This window comes from Amblyomma mixtum, chromosome 8 (assembly GCF_055824585.1).
Source record: "Amblyomma mixtum isolate Tamu chromosome 8, ASM5582458v1, whole genome shotgun sequence".
In the NCBI taxonomy this organism is placed as follows: domain Eukaryota; kingdom Metazoa; phylum Arthropoda; class Arachnida; order Ixodida; family Ixodidae; genus Amblyomma; species Amblyomma mixtum.
Genome location: NC_143019.1, coordinates 95123167 through 95149932, shown reverse-complemented (window position 1 = coordinate 95149932; position 26766 = coordinate 95123167). Strand labels below are relative to the sequence as shown.

The 26766-nt window shown below is 53.3% G+C and overlaps 2 protein-coding genes across 2 annotated transcripts; both read left to right on the top strand.

The window, feature by feature from the left end:
* Positions 1–1427: 1427 nt before the first annotated feature.
* LOC149333607 (uncharacterized) lies at positions 1428–2339 on the top strand. Its single transcript, XM_089557758.1, has one exon. It carries the CDS (start codon positions 1428–1430, stop codon positions 2337–2339), a length of 912 nt encoding a protein of 303 aa, XP_089413884.1.
* A 1424-nt stretch (positions 2340–3763) lies between these two features.
* On the top strand, positions 3764–26766 carry LOC149333606 (kelch-like ECH-associated protein 1). The gene is made up of 5 exons (XM_089557757.1): positions 3764–3811; positions 6174–6397; positions 9746–10049; positions 19697–19944; positions 26126–26766. The coding sequence occupies exons 1-5, from the start codon at positions 3764–3766 to the stop codon at positions 26409–26411; spliced, it is 1110 nt and encodes a 369-aa protein (XP_089413883.1). The 3' UTR covers positions 26412–26766.

Below are 26766 nucleotides of genomic sequence, written 5' to 3'. Positions count from 1 at the left end.
AGTTCCGATTTCTCGGTCGAGCATGCGAGTCCTCTTTCTGCGAGGTATTGCTCTACACAAGAGGCCGCTTGCTGTAGCCTTTCTTCCTTCTCTCCGAGACAGCCCGTGTTTGTCCAGATTGTTATATCGTCAGCATACATTGCATGCCTGATGCCTTCGATGTTCTTTAGTTTTCGAGCTAGGCCTATCATAGCTAGTTGAAGAGTAGGGGTGAGATAACTGACCCTTGGGGTGTTCCCTTGTTTGGAGTGCGAATTTTGTCCGATCGAAGGTCTCCTATGCCGATGGTGGCAGTTCTATCGGACAGGAAGGCTTTGACGAAGCCGTGGATTCTGCGTCCGCAATCCAGGTTGTCTAGGCCCGTAAGGATCGCTTCGTGGCTAGCAAACACGGAGCCGATGTCCTGTCCCACAAGTGTTTGATGTTTGCGAACGCCGTTGTGACGTAATAAGCCCGATGTCATCCGCAGAGATCACCGTTAAGAGAGCACGAAACGGTATATTTAAAGTGAATTTGCACGTTAATTAAACGACACCGGCGTGATAACGCAAACGTTTTAGTAAATTGGAAGGACTTACAATTCTGGTTTTACAAAAATACAGGAACGTCGAAAACACACCACTGTTGCACACTCGTCGGGATTAACTGGAGTATCTGTGCAGGGGGAATATGGTCGTCGCTCCCATTTCAAGATATAAAGTTGAAGCGCACAACACGGAGCCTTGGGCACACAGTTTTCTCCTAAACTATTATCTCAGCCTCGATAATTTCACGCGTTAGTTAGCAGATACTTCTGGTGACAATGGTGCATTCTTTGTATAAAGGCACGCAGCTGGATTTCACACAGGGTTCCGCACTTTGATCGGAACTGGTGCTTCATTGGGGTCATCACTTGACTCACACTTTCTACGGTGCGCACAGAATGCATCATTGTCACCAGAAGTACCTTCCATCGAACGCGTGAAATTATCGAGGCACAGATAATAGATAATTCAGGGGAAAACTGCGTGTCCAAGCCGTCTATTGCTTTGTAGTGCGCCAGCCATGGCGCCAGCCCTCGCCGGCACAACTTACGTGTGCTTCTTCCCCATGCCTCCGGCAACGTGAGGTGAACGCCGTTGCGGTCGAAGTCTGCGGCGTCCCTTCAAAGGAACCCGACCGCACCCCGCGCGTCCCCGCATCTGGCGCGCTCTTTCCTTCTCCTCCCTTTTCCCTCTCGCAGCGGCGGGGCGCGCCTCCCGCGCTCCCCGCCGCAGCTCCGTTACTCAGAGAATAAACGGTTGAACAGAACAGACGTCTTGTCTTCTGTGAGGATCTCCGAGCAGCTTACGCCCTACAATTGGTGACCCGGTTTTCCACGAACCTAAGAAACGTAGAGCCAAGCTTTTCCCCACGCTGAAGACAGGACGTCAACGCAAGCAGCTGAAATGGAACAAAATCAGCCATTTACGCCCAACCTCAACCAGACAACGCCAGATGTGCCCGGCGAAGCCGTCTCTGCAGTCACAGTGCGTCTGCCACCGTACTGGGAACGCAACCCAGCCGTGTGGTTCCTGCAAGTGGAATCTCAATTCCAACTTTCGAGAATTTCATCACAGAAGCAGAAATTTCACCACGTGGTCGGCGCACTGCCATCAACAGCTGCAGAGGAGGTGTCCGACTTACTCACCTCTTTCAGCACCAATCCTCCTGCACATCCATATGATGACCTCAAGGCAGCCCTACTGCAACGAACGGCGGCGTCCGAAAGGACGAAAATACAGCAGCTACTCTCCTCCGAGGAGCTCGGTGACCGGCGACCAAGTCAGCTCTTGCGGCGGATGACGCAGCTTCTCGGTAGCAGTGCGCAGACCAAGGACAATGCTGTGCTGCGTGAACTTTTTCTGCAGCGCCTGCCGTCCAACGTCCAAATGGTGCTTGCCACAGCCACAACCATGGACTTAACATCACTCGCCGCGCTAGCCGACAAGGTGATGGAAGTGGCCACCCCGCACTTGACCGTCGCTGCCGTCAGCACTCCCACACAGTCGTCGCCGTTGGCCGTTCCCATCACCACTCCTCAGCCGTCGCATGTTGCATCCACCACCGCTACGCCTTCCGAAGTTGACCGCCTTCGTCAGCAGCTCGAAAAACTGATTGCGGCAACCACGCACTCAGAGCCGCCTCTACGCCGTGGACGCCAACGTCACCGCTGCTCAACGCCTCGACAGCGCGGACAGAGTGAGCGAAGTCCATCCGCAGGCCCACGCATCTGCTATTACCACCGTCGCTTCGGCGCCAACGCCCGCCACTGCCTCCTGCCTTGCAGCTGGACGGAAAACCGGCCAGCCGACCACTAGCGGCGACGAGCGGTCTGTGCCAAGAAGAGTGTCGCCTTTTCCACGTCTACGACAGAACCACCGGACAGAAATTCCTTATTGACACCGGGGCCCAGGTGAGCGTTCTCCCAGCCACAAAAGCAGAGCGTGCTTCCGCTACAATTTCGTACCTGCAAGCAGTGAACGGAACGCGCATACCTGTTTACAAACAGCGCTCTGTGACGCTCAACCTCGGGCTTCGAAGGGTCTTCCGGTGGGTATTTCTAGTCGCAGACGTTGGTTCTGCCATAATTGGTGCCGACTTTCTAACGAAGCACGAGCTCCTCATAAACGTCAAGCGGAAGCGTCTCATTGACTCCACAACTAAACTCTTTATTCACGGCATAACAGCGCGTGCAACTACCGATGTAGCACCCTCATGTGCTACAGTTGCCAAAGAGCCGTTTGCAGCCCTGATTAATGAATTTCCAAAGCTAACGTCACCCCCGGATTGGACTCAACCCGTCTGCCACGACGTTCAGCACCACATAATAACATCGGGACCACCTGTTTTCTCTCGCCCACGACGCCTGGCTCCGGACAAACTCAAGGTGGCCCGTGCAGAATTCGAGCACATGCTGGAACTTGGTATTATTAGACCTTCATCCAGCAGCTGGGCATCTCCACTCCATCTTGTCCCGAAGAAGTCAGGAGACTGGAGACCATGCGGAGACTATCGTTTTCTGAACACCAAGACCGTCCCGGACCGATACCCATTGCCCAACATACAAGATTTCACGTCTTCTCTGCACGGTGCAACCATCTTTTCAAAAATAGATCTTGTTCGGGCTTATCATCAGATCCCTGTAACAGAAGAAGATATCCCCAAAACAGCGATCACGACACCATTCGGACTGTTTGAATTTTTAAGAATGCCATTCGGACTTCGCAACGCTGCGCAGACTTCCCAGCGTTTCATCGACTCCGTTGTACGTGGCCTTCCCTTCGTGTTCGCCTACGTGGATGATATTCTCGTGGCAAGTTCATGTATTGAAGAACACCTGCACCACCTCCGCCAACTTTTCGAGCGTCTTTCGACTAACGGCATTGTTGTCAACACCGAAAAGAGTGAGTTTGGGCAACCAGCTCTCGTATTCCTCGGCCATCACTTGGACAACAACGGCATCCGCCCGCTTCCCGAAAAAGTGAAAGCAATCACCGAGTTTCCCAAGCCCACTTCAAGCACGAAGCTCCGCCAGTTTCTTGGCCTCGTAAATTTTTACCGCCGATTTATCAGAAACTGTGCCACCCTGCTCGAACCACTTGACCGCATGCTGTGCGGCGAGCACTCGGCGAAAACATTACACTGAGACACCACCGCGGACGATGCCTTCAATGCCATCAAGCGCGCTCTGGCCGACGCCACTCTACTCGCCCACCCAAACCTCGATTATCCGCTGGCACTCATGACAGACGCTTCCAACACTGCGCTCGGAGCTGTCCTTCAGCAGCAGGTCAGTGGCGTGTGGCAACCCCTCGCATTCTTCTCAAAACGCATGACTCCTGCCCAGACACGATACAGTGTTTTTGGCCGCGAACTTCTCGCCATATACCTGGCAGTGCGTCATTTCCGCCACTTGCTTGAGGGCAGAGCATTTACCATTTTCACGGATCACAAGGCTCTTACTTACTCAATTGGCCGTTCTGCATCCCTATATACGCCACGGGAAGTGAGACAACTTTCCTTCATATCTGAGTTCTCGACTGACATCCGACACATAAGTGGTGCCGACAACACCCCGGCTGACGCCCTCAGTCGCGTCGATGCCGTCACGCGCAGTCGTTCCGAAACATCGACTTCGTCCTCCTTTCCCTTCGACATACATGAACTGTCTGCAGCGCAAGCAAGCGACCCCGAGCTTTCCCGCCTACGTACAGCGCAAACATCCCTGAAGCTCGAGACAGTCCTCATTGAAGGCGTGCCAATCGTTTGTGATACCTCCACAGGTACGCCAAGGCCCGTTTTGCCCATCGATTTCCGCAAGAAAATCTTCGAATCCTTGCACACCCTTTCCCATCCTGGAATTCGTGCAACTCAAAAGCTGATCAAATCCCGCTTTGTCTGGTCCCGCATGAACACCGACATTCGCGACTGGGTCCGCGCGTGTGCACCCTGCCAGCGTGCGAAAGTACACCGGTACCCTGTGCCCCAAACGCAGCGTTTCCTGCACCCCGACCAACGCTTCGCAGTAGTCCATATCGACATCGTTGGCCCTCTACCCCAATGTCAAGGTTACCGGTATTTATTGACATGCATCGATCGCTTCACCCGATGGCCTGAGGCTACACCAATCGCCGACATCACAGCAGCCACTGCCGCCGCGGCCTTCGTCTCTACTTGGGTAGCGCGGTTCGGCTGCCCCACAACCATCGTCACGGACCGCGGTCGTCAGTTTGAGTCATCGCTTTTCACAGAACTCCTCAAACTGCTCGGAGCAGCACGGCTACGGACTGCATCTTACCATCCACAAACAAACGGACTCGTAGAGCGTTTCCATCGGCACCTCAAAGCAGCGCTTACGGCGCACGGACCCCCCGTCAAGTGGCTCGAAGCTCTTCCGCTCACACTGCTCGGAATCCGATCTGCCTTCAAAGAGGACCTTTCGTGCGCCTGTGCCGAGCTTGTTTATGGAACCTCTCTTCGTCTTCCAGCCGATTTCTTGGAAAGCGCGAAACCCGCCGTCCCGTCCACAGCAAGTGAATACGTCGACAGGCTCCGGCATATCCTCCGCCACCTTCAACCACAGCCGACGCGAGAACACCAACGCACTGTCTATGTGACTCCAGACTTAAACACAGCAAGCCATGTTTTCGTGCGTTACGGCCCTGTGCGTGGTTCCCTCCAACCCCATTATCTCGGCCCCTTCCGCGTCCTTGAGCGCCGTCCTTCCACTTTCCTGGTAGACTTGAACGGAACACGAGATGCAGTGGCGCTCGAACGACTCAAGCCAGCGTACATCGAGGCCCCAGTCTCTTGCGTTTCGGCGCCTGCACTTGCGACAGCCCCATTCATTTCCGACCGACAGCAAGCACCACCGGCTCGTCGCGTCCACTGGCATCCCAGCTGCCCAAAGAAGTAAATCGTTCGTCGCCTTGGCTTCCTCTCTCGGGGGGGAGCCGTGTAGTGCGCCAGCCATGGCGCCAGCCCTCGCCGGCACAACTTACGCGTGCTTCTTCCCCATGCCTCCGGCAACGTGAGGTGAACGCCGTTGCGGTCGAAGTCTGCGGCGTCCCTTCAAAGGAACCCGACCGCACCCCGAGCGCCCCGCATCTGGCGCGCTCTTTCCTTCTCCTCCCTTTTCCCTCTCGCAGCGGCGGGGCGCGCCTCCCGCGCTCCCCGCCGCAGCTCCGTTACTCAGAGAATAAACGGTTGAACAGAACAGACGTCTTGTCTTCTGTGAGGATCTCCGAGCAGCTTACGCCCTACAGCTTTATCCCGCAAGGAATTACATTACTTGCGTCGCCACTGAGTGGTTGCGGACTGCGCATGTGTAATGACTGGCCACGATTATCCTTTATATGCTGCTTTGTTATTCACAATAAACTGTTGAAAGTTAGCGCTCGTTTGTCTCTCGTCTCTTTCACCGTCCTCGTCTATTTGTGAGCTTCAACTTTATATCATGTCTCAATAACACGCCCAAACAGCCACATTGCTGAACACCATTTCATGAGCCTTGTACATTAGTCCTATGTGGAGACGACGCCTTCTAGAAGCCTAAACCACTAAATTGTTGTAGCTCTGCACGAATCTATTTACTATTTATTCCCATCCTCCCACTGTCATCCGCGGCCGTAATTTCTGATACCTCGCTGCAGATCGAGCTCGAAGCATCTCTAGACAGCGGTCGACTGACTGACGTCGACTTCACGGTTCGCACGGATGTGTTCCCCGAAGTTGGCGAACGCAAGTTTCGCGCCCACAAGCTCCTCCTCGCCCTGAGGAGCGAAGTTTTCCACGCCATGTTCTTCGGGGACCTTGCTGAGAGGGGCGTCGTCGACGTACCAGACGTCCACCCAGACGGCTTTGACATCATGCTCAGGTGAGGACCAGAAAAGTATCAACCTCTTTCGCCTGGGCATACCGCCATCTTGAGTGGTACACCAGTCAGAAAGAGGCAACCCATGCCAAAGTGCCTTCAGACAAAAGCAACTTGCGAGAGAGATACTGGCGCATGCTCAAATGGAAGGAGGGCTCCACTCGCTCGCGCAGGTTTCCCCAGAGCAGGTGAAATGGCCTAGACAAACGTCATGTACAGCCCCCGTCAAAAGTATACAGCCCAAGTGGTTTGCTTCGAAGCTGTTTAGCTTGGCTCCCTGGTGCATCAAGCAGTACAAACCTTGGGAGCATTGAGGACGCAGGGCCATTCCTCTCTCCATACATTACGGTCACAAAGGATGCATAACGAGGCATGCTGCAGACCTCACAAGGAAACCGCTTGGGCTGTGTACTTTTGACAGGGGTGCACGTAAACAAAAGCGACGCTGCGATCGGCAGCGGCGTGGGATGCAGGCAAAAACGAACACACAGCGCCAAAGCAACGCTGCCTTCTACGCTGCTGTCCCAGAAAGGTAGCTTGAACACTTGAGCGCGTGACTTTACAGCTCGTGCATCCCCAGCCTCGATCGCCGTACGGAAAGTCTGTACAGGTCCGTGGACATCGTGTCCATGATTCCATTTGTGGAGGAAAGCGAGGTCCAGCCACTGCCGGCTCATATGCGAATCGTCGGAGGGCGCAAAGCTCACAGGTCAACACTATATTCGCCGTGGGACGCGGATACACAGTTAAGACGAGACATCACGTTCCTGACGAACCTCTGTTGCGCATCTTTGAGGACTGGCAAAAGCAGCAGCAGATTTCATTCCAAACAGCACAGCATACTCAATCAAGGGAGGAGAGGGCTGCGGTCGACGCCGCGGCCGTCGCTGCTCGCTCCACCAGTTGTGCTCCGCTGGAGTAGAGGGAGAGGAGGTGTCGCCTCGCGGGGGGTATATACATATGCGCTTCGCCTCAGTGGATTCTGGTCGCTGTGGAGAGCGTAAAAGAGGGTCCACAACAAACGAACGAAGAGAGGCAGAGAGAACGCGCTCAGTTGCTTTCGCAATTCAGCTAGGGTTAACCAGAGCTAAACCAGAACCAATCTTTCGAACTGTCACGCACCGCTGACCAAAACAGCGGGATCGCCGCCAAAAGCGGGCTCGCCGCGGCTTCTCGAGGCGGCCACGGAGTCTATGCAGCCACGCATTTCAATTCTAAAACTTAACGCGCGTAAAGTTCCCATAAACTCTTGAGGCGAAATCTGACCTGAGATTTCAAAAGTCGTGCTTTTGATTTTCAAATGGAGAACTTCAATTCATTTATTATTCTTATAAAATTTTGACGCCAAAGGTGCACTGTCTTTTTTAATCTCGTTCATCGGACCATACAACGAGACAAGCCAAATCACACACTATCAGACAAGTTGACAAAGCACGCAGCGAGGTCAGATGAGACGAAGCGTTGTGGTGATTCATTTGTGCCGTCATTCCCCAAAAGTGAACAGCATACATTTTATATTTGCACTTCTAGTGTATATTTTGAAGAACTGCTGGTTTATGCCTGTGCTCGCTGCTGCGACTAAAATTTCAGTGCAATTACTCGCAGTACATGAACGATGACAGCTGCTGCTGCGCAGCACACTGGAACGAAGGACACCGTGATTGAGATTTTTTCCTGGCCGTTGCATATGCACAAAACTGTAAAAGTTCTTGTACGACAAAGATTCATTAATGTATTTGTCCCCTACTTGCTGATTTTATGGCCTTTACGTTTTTCATATCAGCGGCATGCACTGCTTTGCTCGTTTAGGATTGACATAGTTCTAGACTTCGTGTGATTTTTTCTTTACTTATCAAATACGCAAAAACAGGGAAGAATTGGTATCAGTTATGCCAAGACATTTATGGCATACCAATACATTCTTTTATTTACAAAAATAGATATTTCACTTGTCTACACAGTGCCTGGCGTTATCTAATACACAGTGGCATTGTCAATGGCAATACAGTTATTATTCTTGCGTTTGATCCCTCCACAAATTATATGAGGCCACGCTGCAACACGACCCCCCACAGAACAAAATTTCTGGCTATGCTACTGGTACCAGACAAGCATGCGCGAACAGCTGCTCTCACTTCTAATATGTGATGCGAAAAGTGTGACTTGGCCTCCAGCTGGGCACATAAGTCAAGAAAAATAGACACCCTCGCAGTGACCTGGCTTTTGAGAGACGTAACAAAATTAGGAGCGTGAACGATACCATAACCCCATAAGTGTTCCTCACGAGATGTGAAGAGGAAAGTTGAGGAGCGCCATCGTCTGACCAAGGTGCTTACATCCAGGTAGCTTTAGCGCAGCCGCTTTTATTCGGCAAAAGGCTGAGTGACGCAACGTAAACGCCTTATGATTAGACACCAGCAATCTTCATTAAGCCGTTCTCAGCCGAAAGACTGCTCCAGACGGTTCTCGACTTCCCGTTGAAAGTTCTGTACCGCAGACACTCGTTGCCTTTATATTTACTTGTAGGCCACCTCTCGCCGCCCAAAGTGTGCTGGTCACTTTGTCTGCAAAATGGTAAAACTTTTTTATTCTTTAGGCGGATACTGAACCCTTCGAATGCTACGAATAAAAGTGTCTCAGTTCAACACAGGGGTAGAACAGGAGTGGCTGGTGGTGCGCCTGATTTGCTTCCGTTGTCTTCCGCGCAATTAGAGGTCAGGTCTATCGTAGCCTCAACATTATTATAATTTTTATTTGAAAGAAGGGTGAACTTGCAGTACATTTAATGCTGTTGAAAAGGTCTAGAAAATTATCGGAGCTTAATTTCATTGCCCGTTTCCAATACGTTAACATTAGAAGCTTGTGAGCACTGCGTGGCCATTTGTGTAGCTGTGAAGTTTCAGGGCGACCTTGCCTGATTATAAAATTGCTTCGGCTTCTTCTTCATTCTTCATTGTCAGTTTATTCTTAATATTTCGTTTTTCTTGCTCATTTTTTTATGCATTTCACATTTTGATTTTTTCTGAGTCATTCTTACTCATTATTCATTATCCGTTTTGCAAATTCGTTTCATTAATCACACTTTGTTTAGAGAGATTTCTGCCAGTGACAGCCATTCTCTCTCTTAAAAGTGGAGATTTCTCTCTCCACTCTGCCAGCTGCTGGCCGTGGCAAGTGGCAGGTGGATCTTCCGTGTACGCAACTTTGCTTACGCCGACACCGGCGTGTGCCCACAATGGGGCTCCAATGTTGACGGATTAAAAAATGAAGACGGGAAAATCAGATTACGCCTGCCACCGCCCCTATTCAGAGGAAACGCACTTATCATCCATCCATGCATACATGATGCAGGTACCTCTACTCTGGCTGTGCCCGAATCAACACTGTACTGGATGCACTGCACACAAGAGCAACGGCCAGAAAGTACCTCATAACGTCACTGGTAGAAGGATGCAGCGACTACATCCAAGAACATCTGAGTCCCGAAAATCTGTGCTCGTACCTGGACTACTACGCGGTGACCGGCGACCCAGCTATGGACTACTTTGTTCCAGAAATAATGCGATCCTGGCCGCTGTCGTCGCCCACACCTGCTCTGTCGTTCAAGGACCTCGAGGAAGCACAGCCGTACACCATCCACTTTATACTGGAACACGTCAGGTATGGCTCAGTGCTGCTGTAGCTAGCTAGCGAATAATTTTCGTTGCCCCATCCAGCGTTATAATCATGATATACCCACTAACTTCATGACATCACTTAACGAACCGTCAATGCGGAACTGGCGAGAAATTCTTGCCGTATTTTGTGTCATTATTGTGAGCATGTGCCGTTTCGTGGGCAATGTCTCTTCTGAACCTCTGCTCTCGAGAGGCGCTTTCTGTACACTTGTCAAGTCCAGAATCATATTCATAACAGTAATCATTAATAGCGGCATAACTCAGTTATATTTCCTCGTCTCAAAGATAAACAGCGTAAATGAACATTGCGCTGACTTCTATTGACATTCAAAAGGGATCCGTGGCATATATCTCATTCTGCCACGTGGTTGACGTGACATGGTTGCAAACTGTAGTTCACGTTTTCCAGTAAGGAACTTCAAAGGCAAGGAATACACTCTCGGAGGGCCAGTCTGTCTTAGGGCATCAGACATGAAATGCTTTTAGCTCCCGTTCATGGCAATCTCAGACATCGTCCTGAAATTGTAGAAACGCGTTCACATCAAAACCAACGGTCATGCCTACCAAAAATTTAAATGAATCACCCCCCCCCCCCTTTCGCCGACCCAGTCTTCGCGCCACCCTATTGAATATCCTGGCGCCAGCCCTCCCCGTCTGGCTGAATTTCAACGCCTTTGTTGCGAAAGCAACACTATGCTAGTAGCCGAGCCACTTGTCGCGAATCGGGTGGACGCGTCCCCGACTGCTGAAGGGGAACGCTTTCGCGTGCAGGTTCGAAGAAAGGAACAAAGAAATCAAACAAAACAGCACGAAGCCGTGTTTATATTTTAAAGGAAAGGAGCCAATAAAAGATACGAAAACACTAAGGAAAACACACACTAGGCACGCGTAAAACACCACAGATAAAAAAGGAGAGTGTTCACCGGCTACACAGCGTCCGAGATGGTGCGGGCATGCCTTGCAGGTAGCACAGACGCGGGTTGGCGAGTTGCGATGCGTCGCTGGCGTTGCGTTCAGGGAGGCGGTGGTAGAGAGCCAGAAAATGAGGAACGGAGATGACACGGGAGACGCTGACCAACTCTTGTCAGTCGCCGCAAAGAACTGGGCAGCTGCAGCAGGAGAACTGTAGCCGGGTCCTGTAGATGGCGTTCCGTAAACACCGTAGGCTTGTGCAGCCTATCTAAGGAAACCGTGGCAGCAAAGTGGCGATCGCAGTAGGCCTGCGTCGTTGATTTAAGGGAGGTCCACGGCAGCACAGACCCGAAGTCTGACGGCTGCCACCTCCACGCTTGAATGAGGCTTAGTTTTGCGTCGGTGATTCAAGGGAAGTCATTGGCAGCTCGAACCCAACGTCCGACCGCTGACACTTCCACGCTTGAACGACTAGACTTTTCGTGCGGTGTCTTCCTTTACACCTCGGTTTCCTGACACGTAGCCTTACGCTCCTCGTGCCTGCCTCGTGCACACCAGTCGCACGCGCACACGCGCAACGCGGGACTGGCACGCACGGCGCTCCGATGTCCGACGCACCACTGCCGCGTTCCAAAAGTTCCTCGACAGTGTGGTGTGCACATCACACCATTTCGCGGAGCTCTGGAAAGGCCAAGCTGCGCATGCGCGAGGAGTGGGTGACGTCACACGGGGCACAGCTGGCGCGCCGGGGCAATACCTAGGAGGTACTGGCCGGGGCCGCCGCCGCCGCCGCCTCCGCGTGCTCTCCATCGCCTCGCCGACGGTCTCCGTCTCTGATGAGCAGTAGCGATTGCGCATCGCCATCTGCGTGGTTTGTGGTGTATATAAAATTGTCAGTGGCTTAGCTATGGTATGCCAGGACATACGTAGCGTGAGGTGAGCGCTAGGTGTCCACATCTCGGTGGACACCTGAATCAGAGGGGAGGCGCATAACTGCCCTCCTGGAATAGTGGACACCTTAACCATGTTTTACGCTAATAGGCGGTAGTGGCAGGTTTGCGCTGCATGCGTTGGCATTGGCAACGTTTTGCCAGAAACGCGGCGCTGAAGCCATAGGCCACCGGCGTTCATTGTGTTCATTCGCGTTGGCGTTGTAAACATTTGCTAAATTGGTAAATTGGTTTTTGAGGAAAGGAAATGGCACAGTATCTCTCTCACATATCTCGGCGGGCACCTCAACTGCGCCGTAAGAGAAGGGAGGAAGGTAGCAGTGAAAGAAGAAAGAGGTGCCGTAGTGGCGGTCTCTGGAATAATTTCGATCACCTGGGGATATTTATTGTGCACTGACATCGCACAACACACGGGGGCCTCTTGCGTTTCGCCTCCATCGAGACGCGGTCGCCGCGGTCGGGTTCGAACCGACCAATTTTTTTTGCGAAAAAATTCAGGCGGCTCTTTGGCTCTCTAAAGTGCTGCAAGGCGAAAGCGTTTCCTGGCCACTGTTTGTTTTTATTTATTTTTCATATATTTTATTTATATTTGCTCCTTTAAATAATTTTATTGTTTTTATTTTTATTTTCACATCTCATTTGTTTATTTATTTCCTTATTTTTATTTTTATTTTCCTTTTCTTGACTTTACTCCTTTTATTTTATTTATGAAGCCCATGGATTCACTAGATGCGCCTTTATTCATGCTGGAACCTTGAGCCTTTTAAGCAGTGACGCCGAAAGGTGGACGAATCTGCCGACGCGTCTGTCGACACGGCTGCCGACGCGTCTGTGGACACTCCTGCCGACGTGTCTGTGGAGGTGGTGGTGAAAAACATTTATCGGAAATGAAGTTTTTTACAGAAAGGTGATTGGGGTAGGACCGTATTGGCCCTTTCCCCTTACAATACTGGGTGGAGCCTCTATTCCGGTGCCCAATTGGCAAGCAACGCCGCCCGCATCCGTTGAACCAAAGCCTTTTGTCTGTTTAGGTCTTGACAGCCGAGCAAGGCCGCCTCCCAGTCCTCTCTGGTGGGGTTGGGGTTGGGGGGGATAGATGGATTTGATTGACACGCCCAAACCATGTGGAAGGCGTCAGTTACCTCCCCACTGAACTGGCACGTGCCATCAAAGGATGTATTGAAATGTTTAAGCACCGCCGGGCACAGTACAGTGTTCGTATGAATTTTGATGAGGAGGAGGAGGAGGAGGAGGAGGAGGATGAAAACTTTTATTTCTATTTACAGTGAGAGGTCGATGGGGCGAGCCGGAAGGGCCCGCCCCTTACAAACACTAGAAGGGATCCCTAGTCCGGGATCCCTGTAGCTTCCGCAGCGGCCCGGGCTCTAGCTACCAATGCCTGTTGGGCATGGAGTTCGGAGCAGCCGCGCAGGGCAGCTTCCCAGTCCTCTCGAGTGGGGTGGAGGTGGGGTGGGTAGGCAGGATTGGAAGGGCATGCCCACACCATGTGGTAGGTGTCCGAAAACTCCTCCTCACAGTGTGGGCACGCGCCCGAGAAAGAAGAATTGAAGTGCTTAAGTACTGCCGGGCACAGTACAGTATTGGTATAGAGGCGGAGAAGCCAGCGCTCCTCCACCGAGGTGAGGCCTTTACAGGGAGGGGGATAGAGACCATGAAAATTTTGATAAAGAGAGGTGATCTCTTTAAAGGTGATGGCCGGATTGAAATTGAATTCCGGATCAGGCTGCGGATGAGGCGACGCCCGGTGAGTAAGCGCGCGGGCGGCAGCGTCGGCTGCCTCGTTCCCCTCAAGACCCGCATGAGCCGGAGCCCACACGATGGTACGATGGGTCGGAAACCCTGTGTATTCGCATGCGTGGAGAATTTTGAAAGCACGGTCTGGAATATACCCTTGCTCAATATTGCGGCAGGCGCCCCTGGAGTCCGTAATAATGACTCGGGACTCTGGATCTTCGGCGGCCAGTGCAATGGCGATCTCTTCCGCAAATGTAATGTTTGGGGCACGGAAAGTAAGGCCCTGAACTGTAGTGTTTTGGTGGATGACGGCCGCCGTGTACCAACCCCCATGGTGTGGGCCGGCCGCATCCACATAGAAGACACCTGGCTTATGGCCATATTGTTGAGAAATAGCCTCCGCCCGCGCGAGACTGCGACCATCATGGGTGTCTGCAGTCATGTTCTTCGGAAGGGGTCGCACCTGGAGTGCAAAGCGCCAGGCTTCAGGGATGCGGACCCGTTCTTCTGTATGTGTTGCGTAGGATATGTGTAAGCGGGTCAGAAGGCGGCTCCCCGCAGGTGTTTTGCTTAGGCGCAAGTATTGATTGTTAAGATGAGCTTCTCGTAACTCCCCAAAGGTGTTGGTCATCCCCAGACCGAGGAGACGCTTATTGGACGTCGTTATGGGGAGGTCGAGCGCTCTCTTATAAATCTTGCGGAGAACTACTTCTAAGGCATTCTCATCGCATTTGCGTAGGTGGAGGTAGGGAGCCGAATATAAAATCCGGCTGGTCACGAATGCATTGGCCAGCCACAGGGCATCTTTGCATCGTAGTCCCCCCCTTTTATTGGACACCCGGCGGAGCATCCGACCCACCTGGTCCCCCACCTTACGTAGCTTGTTTAGGGTAGTGTCTATCTTGCGCCTATGATGAATGAAAAGCCCCAGTACCCGGATCTCCTCGTGTTCAGGTATCGGTCCGCTAAGTAGGGAAAGGGCAATTTTGGTTGTGCACTTTGAGTTGGGGCGTATGTGCACAAATTCCGATTTGCTCGGGGAGCATTCAAGACCATAGCGACGAGCGTATTCGTCCACAATAGCTGCCGCTTGTTGCAGGTTGGTCTCGATGTCTCCAACCGATTGTTGTGTTGCCCAGAGGGTGATGTCGTCCGCATACAGAGCGTGCTGCACACCGGCGACCTCTGCCAGCTGGGTAGGGAGCTTCATCATGGCCAGATTAAATAGTAATGGCGAGAGGACAGCTCCCTGTGGGGTCCCTCGTGTGCCAAGTTGATATGGGCCATATTCTGTGTCTTGCAGCCGGATATAGGATTGGCGATCTGTAAGGAATTGTTTGATATAATTGAAAGTACTGCGCCCACAGTCTGTTTGCGACAAGTGGGATAGGATGATCTCGTGGGTCACATTGTCGAAAGCCCCCCGCAGGTCAAGTGCGACGACTACTTTATCATTGCTGGGGTGCTCGACGGGGTCGAGAATCTCCTTGTGAAGTTGCAACAGGACATCTTGTGCGGACCGGTGTGGGCGGAAACCGTACATGGTGTCTGCGAAAATGTTTTGCTGTTCCAGGAAAGCCGACATCTGTCGCGGACCATAGTCTCCATCAGCTTCCCCACACACGAAGTGAGGGAGATGGGCCGGAGGTTGTCGGTGTTAATGGCTTTACCTGGCTTGGGAATGAAAGTTACTAGTGCCGTTTTCCAATCTATGGGGAGTGGTGTGCTTCCAATCCAGATAGTGTTGAAGTAATCGAGGAGAGTTTCGTAGGCGGGATCTGGGAGGTTGGCAAGAAGCTTTACCGTCACCTTGTCCCGGCCTGGTGCTGTACCTCGCTTCATTTTAGCCAGGGCCGCTTTTAGGTCATGGAGCTGGAACGGTTGATCCAAATCCGCGTTCTCGGAACCTGCATACGAGTACGCCTGACCACGGGGATCCTGGTGTATACTCAAATATTTGTCGCGGAGCGCATCGGCCAGTTTGGCCGTGTCTCCAGTGAAGTTATGTATAGCCCTTTGAAGCTGTTTTTGTGTCTCAGTACGGGTTTTTGCCGGATCAATAAGGGCGCGGAAGAGGCGCCACGTACTCCGACTCGACATTTGCCGAGCTGCAGTGTTGCATCGGTGCACCCAATTGGAGTCGGCGAGTTGGGCCGCGTATTGTGCCGCCTGTTGGGTGATATCCGCGATGCGAATTTTGAGTTTCCGATTGTGTTTTTGACGACGCCAGCGGCGGACTAGGCTGTGTCGTGCCTCCCAGAGGTGGAGGAGGTGGTTATCCACCGCCGGGCTCGCCTCTGAGAGTTGAACATTTTTCTCGACTGATTTCAAGTGGGATACTAGGTGTTGGGACCACGTTGAGTATCCTTGGTCCATTATCGATTGAGGATTGGTGTAGCTGCTCCTAAATTTGGCCCAGTCGGGTAGTTTTGCATTAGCCTGTGGTCTTGTGAGTGGCTTGGTATGGATTGTAGTGGTAATTATGCAGTGGTCGCTACCGAGGGATTCCTCGGTGTTCCTACAATCTGCATAGCGAATATTTTTCGTAAAGGTGAGGTCCGGACACGTATCGCGTGTAACGGAGTTACCTATACGAGTGGGTTGCGCGGGATCCGTGTGAAGAGTAAGGCCCAGTGTGGAAACAAGCTCCGCCAACTTGCGTCTGCGTTTCTCTTCACGTGTGTACCCCCATAAGGTGCTGGGAGCATTAAAGTCCCCAACGATTATGAGGGGATCCCGATTCGCAACCTTCAAAGCTCGGCTGAAGACATCTCCGAATGTAACATTTGGTAGCTTTGGGGGACAGTAAATGTTGAGTATGTGCAATGGGGGGTCCTGTTTGCGTAGCGGAAGGATCGTCACCATTACATAGGAGAAATTAGCGCTAAGATCCAGGTCAACCAGGGAGGCCGTGTAATTTTTATGTACGCAGAGGCAGCTCTGCGCATCCTGCTGGTACACCGTGTAACTGGCAAGGGTGGCGCCATTTCCTGGCTCCTGAAGGGCCACCACACCAGGTAATTCTGGGAAGTTGTAAGGAAAAGGCGTAGATCGGCTCGCTTTGTGCGTGCCTTGAATCCGCGACAGTTCCACTGTACAATTTGAATAGGGATCGAATTGCTTCGCGGATGCTTCCTATTTCTAGGGGCGCCCGCCATGATCAAGGGTAGAGTTGTGAGTTTGGAGAGAGGAGGCTTGAGAGCCAGTGGCTCCAAAGAGAGGAGCGTTCTCTATACTGGGGATGGCACAGGGGACCTCTTCTTCTTCTCCGGCGATTCGACGCCTAGACGCTTTGAGCTGCCGGCCTGCGAAGGTTTTGAGCGGGCCAGCGCGCTTGGGAGCGCGGGTGAGTTGAGCGAACTGAGCGGTTATGAGGTTTGGGATAGATGCCGCAAGGTGGCTAATTTTGTTGAGTGCCGCCGTAAGTGTGGCATTGATTTGCGTTTTCAATGCGGATATTCTGTTGTTAACTTGAGTTTCGAGCGCGCTCACTCTCGCCTCGAGTGCCGTGAGGGCATGCGCAGCCTGTCCTGAAGGGGTTGCGTCGCTTTCCATTGCCTCTGTTGCGGGTGAGGCAGAGGTGTGGTTGGGGGAATTTTGGCGGGCCTCCGCTATTGCGAGGCGCTTTTGAAAATTTGCAACCTGCTCGCGGAGAGCAGATATTTCTTTTTGTTCGGCAGAGATTGTCCGTGGTTGGGATTGGGAAGGGGGAGGGAAGGGAGAAGCTGCCCTGCCCGCGCCGCTCACCTGGGAGTGTTGCTTGACAACGTTTGCCCACGTCTTGGAGCCGCCGTTCTGGGGAGGTCCGAGGGGCTTCGCTGCACCGGCTTGAGGCGGCGGTGGCGCAGCTGGAGGTTTTCCCTGGCTCCCGGTAGAGGAATTCACAGGCTGGTCCATGGCTTGGTCGGCAGCCGAGGCGCTCGTCAGCGCGATCCAGACCCTTACAAGGGGCCGGGTAGCGCCGGTGCTCCTCCTTGTAGTAATCGGTGATTTGTTTGAATGTAAGGGCCAGATTGTCTGATTGGGAGTACCCTTCCAAGGACAGGGAGATAGCCCGGGGAGAGAGTGCGCGGGCGGCCTGATCGGCCTGTTCGTTTCCCTGGAGGCCCTGGTGACCGGGAGCCCAAATCAGGTTGTGTGGAGTTGGATCTTCGCATCGACAGCTATATTCCAGTATGCGCCAGACACTCCTGCCGACGTGTCTGTCGACACGCCTGCCGACGCGTCTGTCCACACTTCTGCCGACGCGTCTGTCGATACGGCTGCCGACGCGTCTGTCGACACTCCTGCCGACGCGTCTGTCGACACGGCTGCCAGCGCGTCTGTCGACACTCCTGCCGACGCGTCTGCTAACGACAGTATGAGGCATTAAAGTCTTTCGCCTTAATATTTCTGTGTCAATTTCTGAGCATCTTCACACGTAGAAAAGCGATCGCCGGCCGCGTCTCGAGCGGACGCGCCTCATTTCGGCTCCGACAATTTTCGTCCGGATTACCGAAAAATTCCCTACGACCGCGAAAATTTTGCTTGTACTCGACGGTTAACATCACCCGGCACCCGAAGACATCGCTCTCGACCGGGTGGGCCAATTTTTGCGCCTTTTAGGCCCATTTATGTCTTCATCCCGTGGGAGCCCTAGCCAGGCCTAAAGCCAAGCAGCCTGTCTCCAGCGTTCTCCGCGGACGCCATGGCGGCCTCCGCTCGCCGCGGGTACGATCCCGAGACGATGGCATGGACTGAAGTCGTCGCAGAAGCCCCGTCTTCTCCTGAAACCTCCAATCCGACGCAGGAGATCGTGGATGAAGGCCTCTTCTCGTTGGTGGCACTTCGCAAACGCCAGCAGCGCCTGAACACCTCGGCTGTGAACGGACCCACCGTGAGTGCCCCTGCTTCTGTGCATCCAAATACTTCAAGTTCAAACCATCAGCTCTCGCAAACAGCTGGATCGACGAAATGGCGGCCTACCGCTATGCCTCGACTCCGTAAAGAAGACTTCACGATCGTCATCAAGCCCAGAATGACGGTCTCCCTGAAGACGGTTCTGCAGAACGGTGAGCTTGGTGCTTTGCTCTCCGCCTATGTTAATGCCTCCTCGGTGGACACTCTTAGTATCTGGCCCATCTGGGACCAGAATATCGTTATCGCCACCACTCAAGACGTGAATGCGGCGAACGCGCTCGCTCGTGATTTTACTCTGAAAGCTTCCAAAGGCTCCATCCCGATGGTCGGTCACGCCAAAGTCAACGGTGAAGTCTGCAGGGGGATCATTACCGTCCATGAGCAGGAAACTTCTACCACCCTGAAATCGAAAGTCCAGTGGCGCGGAGGAGAGATAGCCTTCATCCGCAAGCTGGGGAAGTCGACGATTGCCCTGCTCACCTTCGTGGGGCATAAAGTGCCACGTTACGTGCACTATAACAGTGTGGTGACCTTGGTACGCGAATACAAGCGGACTATTCCCGCGTGTTTCTGATGCGGCACCATCGGCCACCGTGTGGACTTATGCCCGGATCCTCAACGCAATCGCTGCGGACACTGCGGCCAAACGGTCGCAGACCTCGAAGACGGAAACTTGGAGACCCACGAGTGCATCCCTTCCTGCATCGTCTGCGGTGGCGGCCACCTTACGGGCTCGCAAGACTGCAAAGCAAAATTCCGGCGGCTGCAACGGGGATTCCCCTAAAACTTTTGACCAACACTGTTCCCACTTCGAGTTATTGATCAATTTGATCTCGCCCTACCATAAGCTTGCCGTCCTGGTTAGCTCAATTGGTAGAGCGACTGCTCCCGTGTAGCGGTGGTCCTGGGTTCGAACCCCGGATCAGGACGAATTTTTCTTTAACTACGAAGTTTCTGAGAAAGCTGTATAGCTTTCCTTTGTAGCCGTGTGGCTGCGCTCGGGTGCATGCCAATGAGTAATTACTCCGTTATTACAAATCTACTCCACCTTGGGGGATTCCCCTAAAACATTTAACGACCGGGAAACCCAACCGGTCAACGAAAGCAACGTCAGTGTGCAGTGCCCCCAGGAGCTGACACCACTCCAAAAGTTCCCACGCCTGGCAACAAGCTGGTGCAAGGCACATCCGGACCAGCGCCACCGGCGGGCGCGTTGCCCGGGCGTGTCTCCAAGTCCCCTCCATCAACAAGCCAAAAGTCGTCACGTGATCCAGGCGCACCCGTATTCCAGAACGGAGATTTTCCGCCTCTCGAGGGCCGTCCGCTTGGCACACCAAAGAAGACATCACAGCCAAAGGTAGGCAGCCGAGACGGGCCTCCTCCGTCCCCCCGCACTCCCCTACGTTCTTCCCCACCAACCCTTCCTCCTCCTCCCCCTCTTAACTCGGAGGTTGCGGACCTCCGCCGTGAGCTCGAGACTCTCCGGGCTCAAAATGCTCAACTCCAGGCCAAAATTCATGCGCTAGAAACGGCTCGGTCCTCCCCGCCTATTGCCCAGGTAGCTCCGGAACCGATGCAACAAGTGCCGGTGGACCCGACATCATCTAGCTCTGACGCGCGTTTCACCGCCCTCGAAAACGCCCTTGCCGCATTAGCGACTCAGATGTCAAATTTCGGCCAAATTCAAGAAAACCTGTTCAAGTCAGTCACGGCCACGGTTACGGCCACCGTGACGGCCAATATTAAGACGTGGCTGGAGTCAAACCCCAGGCTTCTACGCCGAATGGGGCCCCTCAAAGACGCAAACCGCCCATCAATATTCAACCGCCCCATCGATCTAACCGAACTCAAGGAAGAGCCCGAACCGATCCAGCCGCAGGTGACGGAACCTGTGCCGGCTCTCCAAGGCAGTCTCCCTTCAAATCAACATGGCTGCGTCCCCTCCCAACCAACACCCTAAAGGGCGCCGCCCCCCGCAAAGACAGCAAGTTTTTTCCCTTGTGCAATGGAATTGTCGGGGTTTCAAAAACAGGACCAAACGCGCCCACTTAAGGGCGTATATTGACAACCTTGAACACCCCGCCGCAGTCCTTGCGTTGCAAGAAACCGGAGATGCGGTTAAGCTCACGGGCTATAACGCTTTTCAACGAGACCCGTTCACCTGTATCCTAGTCCATAAGGGTTACACAGCGCAGGAGGTTGATCTCGACCTAAATTTGGAATATTCGTACGTGATGGTCTCTGTCCTCCCCCTGCGGCGAACAGATAGCCCCGCACACATACTTAATATCTACTGCCCCCCGAAACTCAAAAACATCACTTTTTCTAACATCTTTAGCGCAGCGCTAAGGATCGCGGGTCGCGACCCCCTCATGATAGTGGGCGATTTTAACGCGCCCTGTCTCATGTGGGGTTATTGCAAGGAAGAGACGCGTGGTCGTAAGTTGGCGGAACTTATATCTACGCTGGGCATCACTCTTCTAACCGACCCGGTCCACCCAACACGTGTAGGGAACTCCGTCACTCGGGACACTTGCCCCGACCTTACCCTCGTGAAACACATCCAACACGCAGAGTGGATCAACACCGAGGACACCCTCGGTAGCGACCACTGCATACTGAACACTATCATTTACACTCGGCCCTTACGTCGCCCCCTTGTGCAAGCCAAACTTCCCGACTGGAACGCTTTCCGCCAGGCCCTCCCAGTAACTTCTCTCATGGAACAGGACTACTCCACTTGGGCACACGGACTTATGCAAACACTCCGTTCGCACCAAAACCATATCCAGCTTACGGAGCGTGCACCTGACGTGGATAACCACCTGATGCACCTCTGGGAAGCTCGCCGCAGCCTCACTAAGCGATGGCGGCGGTGGTGGTGGTGGTGGTGAAAACATTTATTCAGAACAGGAGGTGTTTGGATCGGCCCGTAAGGGACCGATCCTTACAAACACTAGGTGGAGGTCCCTAGTTTGGGACCCCAGTGGCGGTAGCCGCCGCCCGGGCGCGCCCGACTAAGGCTTGTTGGGCCTGTAAGTCGTGGCAGCCGAGCAGGGTCGCCTCCCAGTCCTCCCGGGTTGGGTTGGGGATAGGGGGAATGGCCGGGTTGGAGGGGCAGGCCCACACCATGTGATAGGTGTCCGAAGACACCGCACCACAGTGCGGGCAGTTGCCGCTAAAGGAGGGGTCAAAATGTTCTAGTGCTGCCGGGCACAGCAATGTATTGGTGAACAGGCGGAGAAGAAGCCGCTCGTCCGCCTTCTTGAGGCCTTTACATGGGCTAGGGTAAAGGCGATGGCTATCTTGAAAGTAGGTTGCGATATTTTTGAACGTATAAACCGGATTAAAATCGGGTTCCTGATCAGGTGGGGAGGAGAAAACAGCCCGGTGAGAGAGCGCGCGGGCGGCTGCGTCTGCTGCCTCGTTTCCTGCCAACCCCTGATGAGCAGGGGCCCATATGAGGTGACGGTGTGCGGGGTCCGTATCCCGTATGCAATTTTGGTATATTCGATAGGCTAGGAAGGGAGTGCTGCCTTGTTCGACGTTCCGACAGGCCCCTCGCGAGTCGGTAATTATGTATTTTGAATTGGAATGTGAGGCCGCGAGAGCAATCGCGACCTCTTCTGCTTGTGTTGCATTGCGGGCTCTGAAAGTGAGGCCGTTAACTGTGTTGCTGTTGTGAACTACCGCGGCCGTGTACCATCCCCCATGGTGAGGGCCGGAGGCGTCCACGTAGTATACACCTGTTTTGTTGCCATAATATCGGGCTAGCGCTTCCGCTCGTGCCAGGCGCCGACCATTATGGTCTTCATGTGATATGTTTGCTGGAAGAGGCCGCACGTGGAGGGCACGTCTCCACAGTTCCGGGATGCGAAACCTGTCTTCCATTGGAGGGGTGTGTTGTATATGGAGTCGAGCAAGAAGGCTGCGACCCGACTCCGTTAGCGACAAACGCGTGTACTGGTTTGTAAGGTGCGCCTCCCGGAGCTCCCGGAAAGTATTCACCACCCCAAGGGCCATAAGCCGGCTGTTCGAAGTAGTGATGGGGAGGTCAAGGGCACGTTTAACAATTTTGCGAAGGATGACCTCAAGGGCATCCTCCTCTTGTTTCCGTAGGTGGAGATAAGGAGTCGAATAGAGAATTCGACTAGTTACGAAGGCGTTTGCCAGCCGCAAGGCATCCTTACTTCGTAACCCTCCGCGTTTGTTGGAAACCCGGCGGACCATGCGGCCCACCTGGTCCCCCACCTTACGGAGTTTGGCCAATGTAGTGTCTGGCCGCCTGTGTTTGTGGATGCAGAGTCCGAGTACCCGTATCTCATCACTTTCGCGTATGGGACCACTCTCGAGAGAAAGAGATATTTTAGTTGTGCACTTCTGTGAGGGGCGGAGGTGCACAAATTCTGATTTTTGAGGGGAACATTGAAGACCGCAGCGGCGGGCGTAGCGGTCTACTATCGTCGCCGCTGTTTGCAGGCTGGTTTCAATATCCCCTGTGCTGCCCTGCGTGGCCCACAGAGTGATGTCATCGGCGTACAGGATGGCGGCGGCAGAAACACAACCGTAAACTCCGCGCTCGCATCTCTTACCTCACCCAGCAAGCTGCCGAGTATGCTGCCCAGCTCGCAGACACTAACTGGGTAGATCGATGCAACAGCGCAGCAAGACATATGTCCAGCCGCAACACTTCGCGGCTCTTCAGGACTCTCATAGACCCCACACAAACACGCTCGGAAACACAGAAACACATCAAGCGCGCGATACACAACTTTCAAGGAAACACGAAGCAGCTAGCGAACACCTTGCGCTCATAATACCTCAATCAGGATCAAGACCCGCGCGGGGCGGGATTATTCGTATGCAGGCTGCGATAATCCGGAACTGGATCAACTTTTCCAGCTTCACGACCTTTGCGCGGCTCTTGCCAAAATGCGCAGGGGGACGGCGCCCGGGAGGGATAAGGTCACAGTCAAATTATTGGCGAACCTTCCTGATCGGGCATACGAAACCCTACTCGAATATATTAACGCCATTTGGACCGGGGACACTTCGTTGCCACCGGATTGGAAGACATCATTGGTAACCTTTATCCCAAAGGCGGGGAAACCGGTAAACACAGACAACCTCCGGCCCATCTCCCTCACTTCATGCGTAGGGAAACTGATGGAAACGATGGTCCGTGACCGCCTCTCAGAATATCTCGAGAGCAAGAACTCCTTTGCTGACACCATGTTCGGTTTCCGACCCAGTAAGTCCGCACAAGACATCCTTTTACAGCTTCATCACGAGGTTCTCGAACCCATATAACACCCACACAGCGACAAAATAGTCCTACCACTCGATCTCAAGGGTGCGTTTGACAATGTTAAACACGGCGTCATACTAAAACACCTTAGCGAGATCAACTGTGGTCCTCGTACATTCAATTACATCAAAGATTTCTTAACACACCGCTTGGCCTATATACGTATACAAGAGACCGAGTACGGCCCGTTTGAGATGGGAACGCGGGGCACACCACAAGGCGCTGTGTTGTCCCCGCTTCTCTTTAACATTGCTATGATGTATCTCCCGGCACAGCTGGCGGCAGTCGGCGGTGTTCAGCATGCGCTGTACGCCGATGGCATCACCATCTGGGCCACTACGGGAAACATAGGAGAGATGGAAGAATGCCTGCAAGCAGCGGCGAGCATAGTTTACCACTATGCCACATACTGCGGCCTCCAGTGCTCCCCGTCCAAGTCTGAATTTGTGCATATTCGACCTTCTCCGAAATGCAACATCTCCGTTCAGCTTTCTCTCGCAAGCGGCCCCATCCGTGAAGCGAAGGAGCTACGAATACTCGGTCTCTTCATTAATCAACATCGTAAGGCAGACACAACTCTTGCCAAACTCCGCAAAGTCGGCGACCAGGTGGGCCGAATGGTTCGCCGCGTTTCCAACAAGCGAGGAGGGTTGCGAAGTAAGGATGCGATGCGGCTCGCGCATGCCTTCGTAACAAGTCGAGTACTGTACTCGACTCCTTACCTCCGCTTACGGAAACATGACGAAGATCACTTGGAGATTGTACTCCGCAAAATTTTCAAGAGAGCCCTCGACCTCCCGATATCCACTTCCAACGCGCGACTCCTCGCGTTGGGGGTGGTGAACACCTATCGAGAACTCCGCGAGGCGCATCTCGTTAACCAATACACGGGTGTCGCCCAGACCGTGTCCGGTCGCCGCATCTTGGACCGGTTACATATCAGACATGATCACCATACCATGGAACGGATTCGAGTGCCAGAACTGTGGAGAAGCGCCCTCTACGTTCGACCCCTTCCGACTAAGATGAACAAGGAGGACCATAATGGCCGGCGCCAGGCGCGGGCGAATGCCCTGCACCGCCACTATGGCTCAAAGAAACACGTCTTCTACGTCGACATTGCAGGCCCCTACCGCTCCAGGGGGGAATGGTACACGGCTGCAGTCATACACGAGGGAAAACAGGTGGACGGCCTCTCGTTCAGAGCGCTCAACTCAACGCATGCGGAGGAGGTGGCGATCGCCCTCGCAGCCTCCCATCCCGACTCTAAATTCATCCTCACAGACTCTCGCGGAGCCTGTCGTAACTTTGAGTTCGGTTGGATCACTCCACTCGCTCACCAAATTTTACACCGCAGTACTCGCGACGGCGATCCAACTCATCGTTCAATCATATGGGTCCCCGGCCACCAAGGCATGCCAAGTAATGAAGCCGCCCATGAGGCAGCCCGCGCACTCACTCACCGGGCACCAGGCGTCCCTTGGGAGGAGCTTAACCCAGATCGCAGCCCTCTCCTTTGTTTTAAAGAAATTACTGAGCATTATCGTGCCGAACACCGGCGATACCCAATTCCTATTAAAGGACTGGGTAAAGCTGGCGAACGAATTCTCCTCAGGCTCTTTACAAACACACTGCTGTGCCCGGCGGTTCTCAAGCACTTTAATCCTTCTTTTGACGGCCGCTGCTCATTCTGTGGGGAGGTGGCCGACACCTTCCACATGGTTTGGGCATGCAGAAAAAATCCTTCTCTCCCCCCAATCACCCCTTCCCCTACCCGAGAGAACTGGGAGGCGGCCCTGCTCAGCTGCCAGGAACTATCGGCCCAACAGGCCCTGGTTCGGCGGACTTGTGTAGCGGTCTGGACCAACGGGATCCGGTAATGAGGGACTCCGCCTAGTGTTGTAAGGGGTGAGACCCATTAGGGGCCTCTCCCCGAGCACCTCTCTGAAAATTACTAAATAAATGCTTTCCTCCTCCTCCTCACACGTAAAGGTGCTTGACACATTCACGAACTAGACTTAGAACTAAATATCAGTGCACAGATGGGTGGCTGTGTCCACTTTCGTATGTTTGCTATCGAAAGCTGATGGTCCTTTAGACATTCTACTTGGAAACTGGTAACACTTTTGTAGCGCCGTTTCCTCGTCCGCACAATGAGCTTTGAGAACATTCGCATTTTTCCCGCCCAGGTGTGAAAAGAAAAGTCATTCTGTCTCCCATGTCTTCTTAGGTGCGTCCCGGAGATAGCGCTGGCTGAACTCGCCATGCGCTGGGCCCAGGAGCAGTGCGTCAGGAGCCAAGGCACGGATTCCCCGCTGCAGCTGAAAGTTGTGATGCGTCCTTTCTTTCCGAAGCTGCGCTTCCTGACCATGACCACCGTGGAGTTCATCAGAGGACCGGTCACGTGGGGCATCATGGACGACGACGAGGCCCTGTGCGTGTTACGGAACATCGTGTCCAACGGGGCGCTGCCGCTGCCGCCGGGATTCTGCGAGTCCACGCAACACCGTTATTAATGACGGCGGCAGAGCGCATGCCTAATATGACTAAGTGTTACGTAAAGCCTATGTGCAAGGCGCAAGGTTGTCCTGCACTGGCTTTCTCCCTATTTCCACGGTAAGCGTTCTCAAAGGCTATCCAGAATAAAAAAATTGCAAGAAAGGTGATAACCACTGCGAAGAGTAAAAATGTGAAATTAGTAGAGAGTGAAATGAAAGCAGAACGAGTTTGAATATTGCGGACATTTTGGAAGGTTTGCCCCTGGGACGAGTCTAGACTTATTCTATGCGAGCTGATAGAAATTTTTAAGCCCATTGGTTACCGGCTGCATCTTCGTTTTCACACTCACAGATGTGATGTTTACATACAGCT

What these genes read in the sequence shown, in the direction of transcription:
- LOC149333607 (XM_089557758.1), top strand. Translation starts at nt 1,428, where the DNA reads ATGGAACAAAATCAGCCATTTACGCCCAACCTCAACCAGACAACGCCA.
- LOC149333606 (XM_089557757.1), top strand. Translation starts at nt 3,764, where the DNA reads ATGACAGACGCTTCCAACACTGCGCTCGGAGCTGTCCTTCAGCAGCAG. An exon ending in GAGCTGTCCTTCAGCAGCAG is followed by an intron (nt 3,812 to 6,173) that starts GTCAGTGGCGTG and finishes ACCTCGCTGCAG; the next exon opens with ATCGAGCTCGAAGCATCTCT. An exon ending in AGAAGACATCACAGCCAAAG is followed by an intron (nt 19,945 to 26,125) that starts GTAGGCAGCCGA and finishes ATGTCTTCTTAG; the next exon opens with GTGCGTCCCGGAGATAGCGC.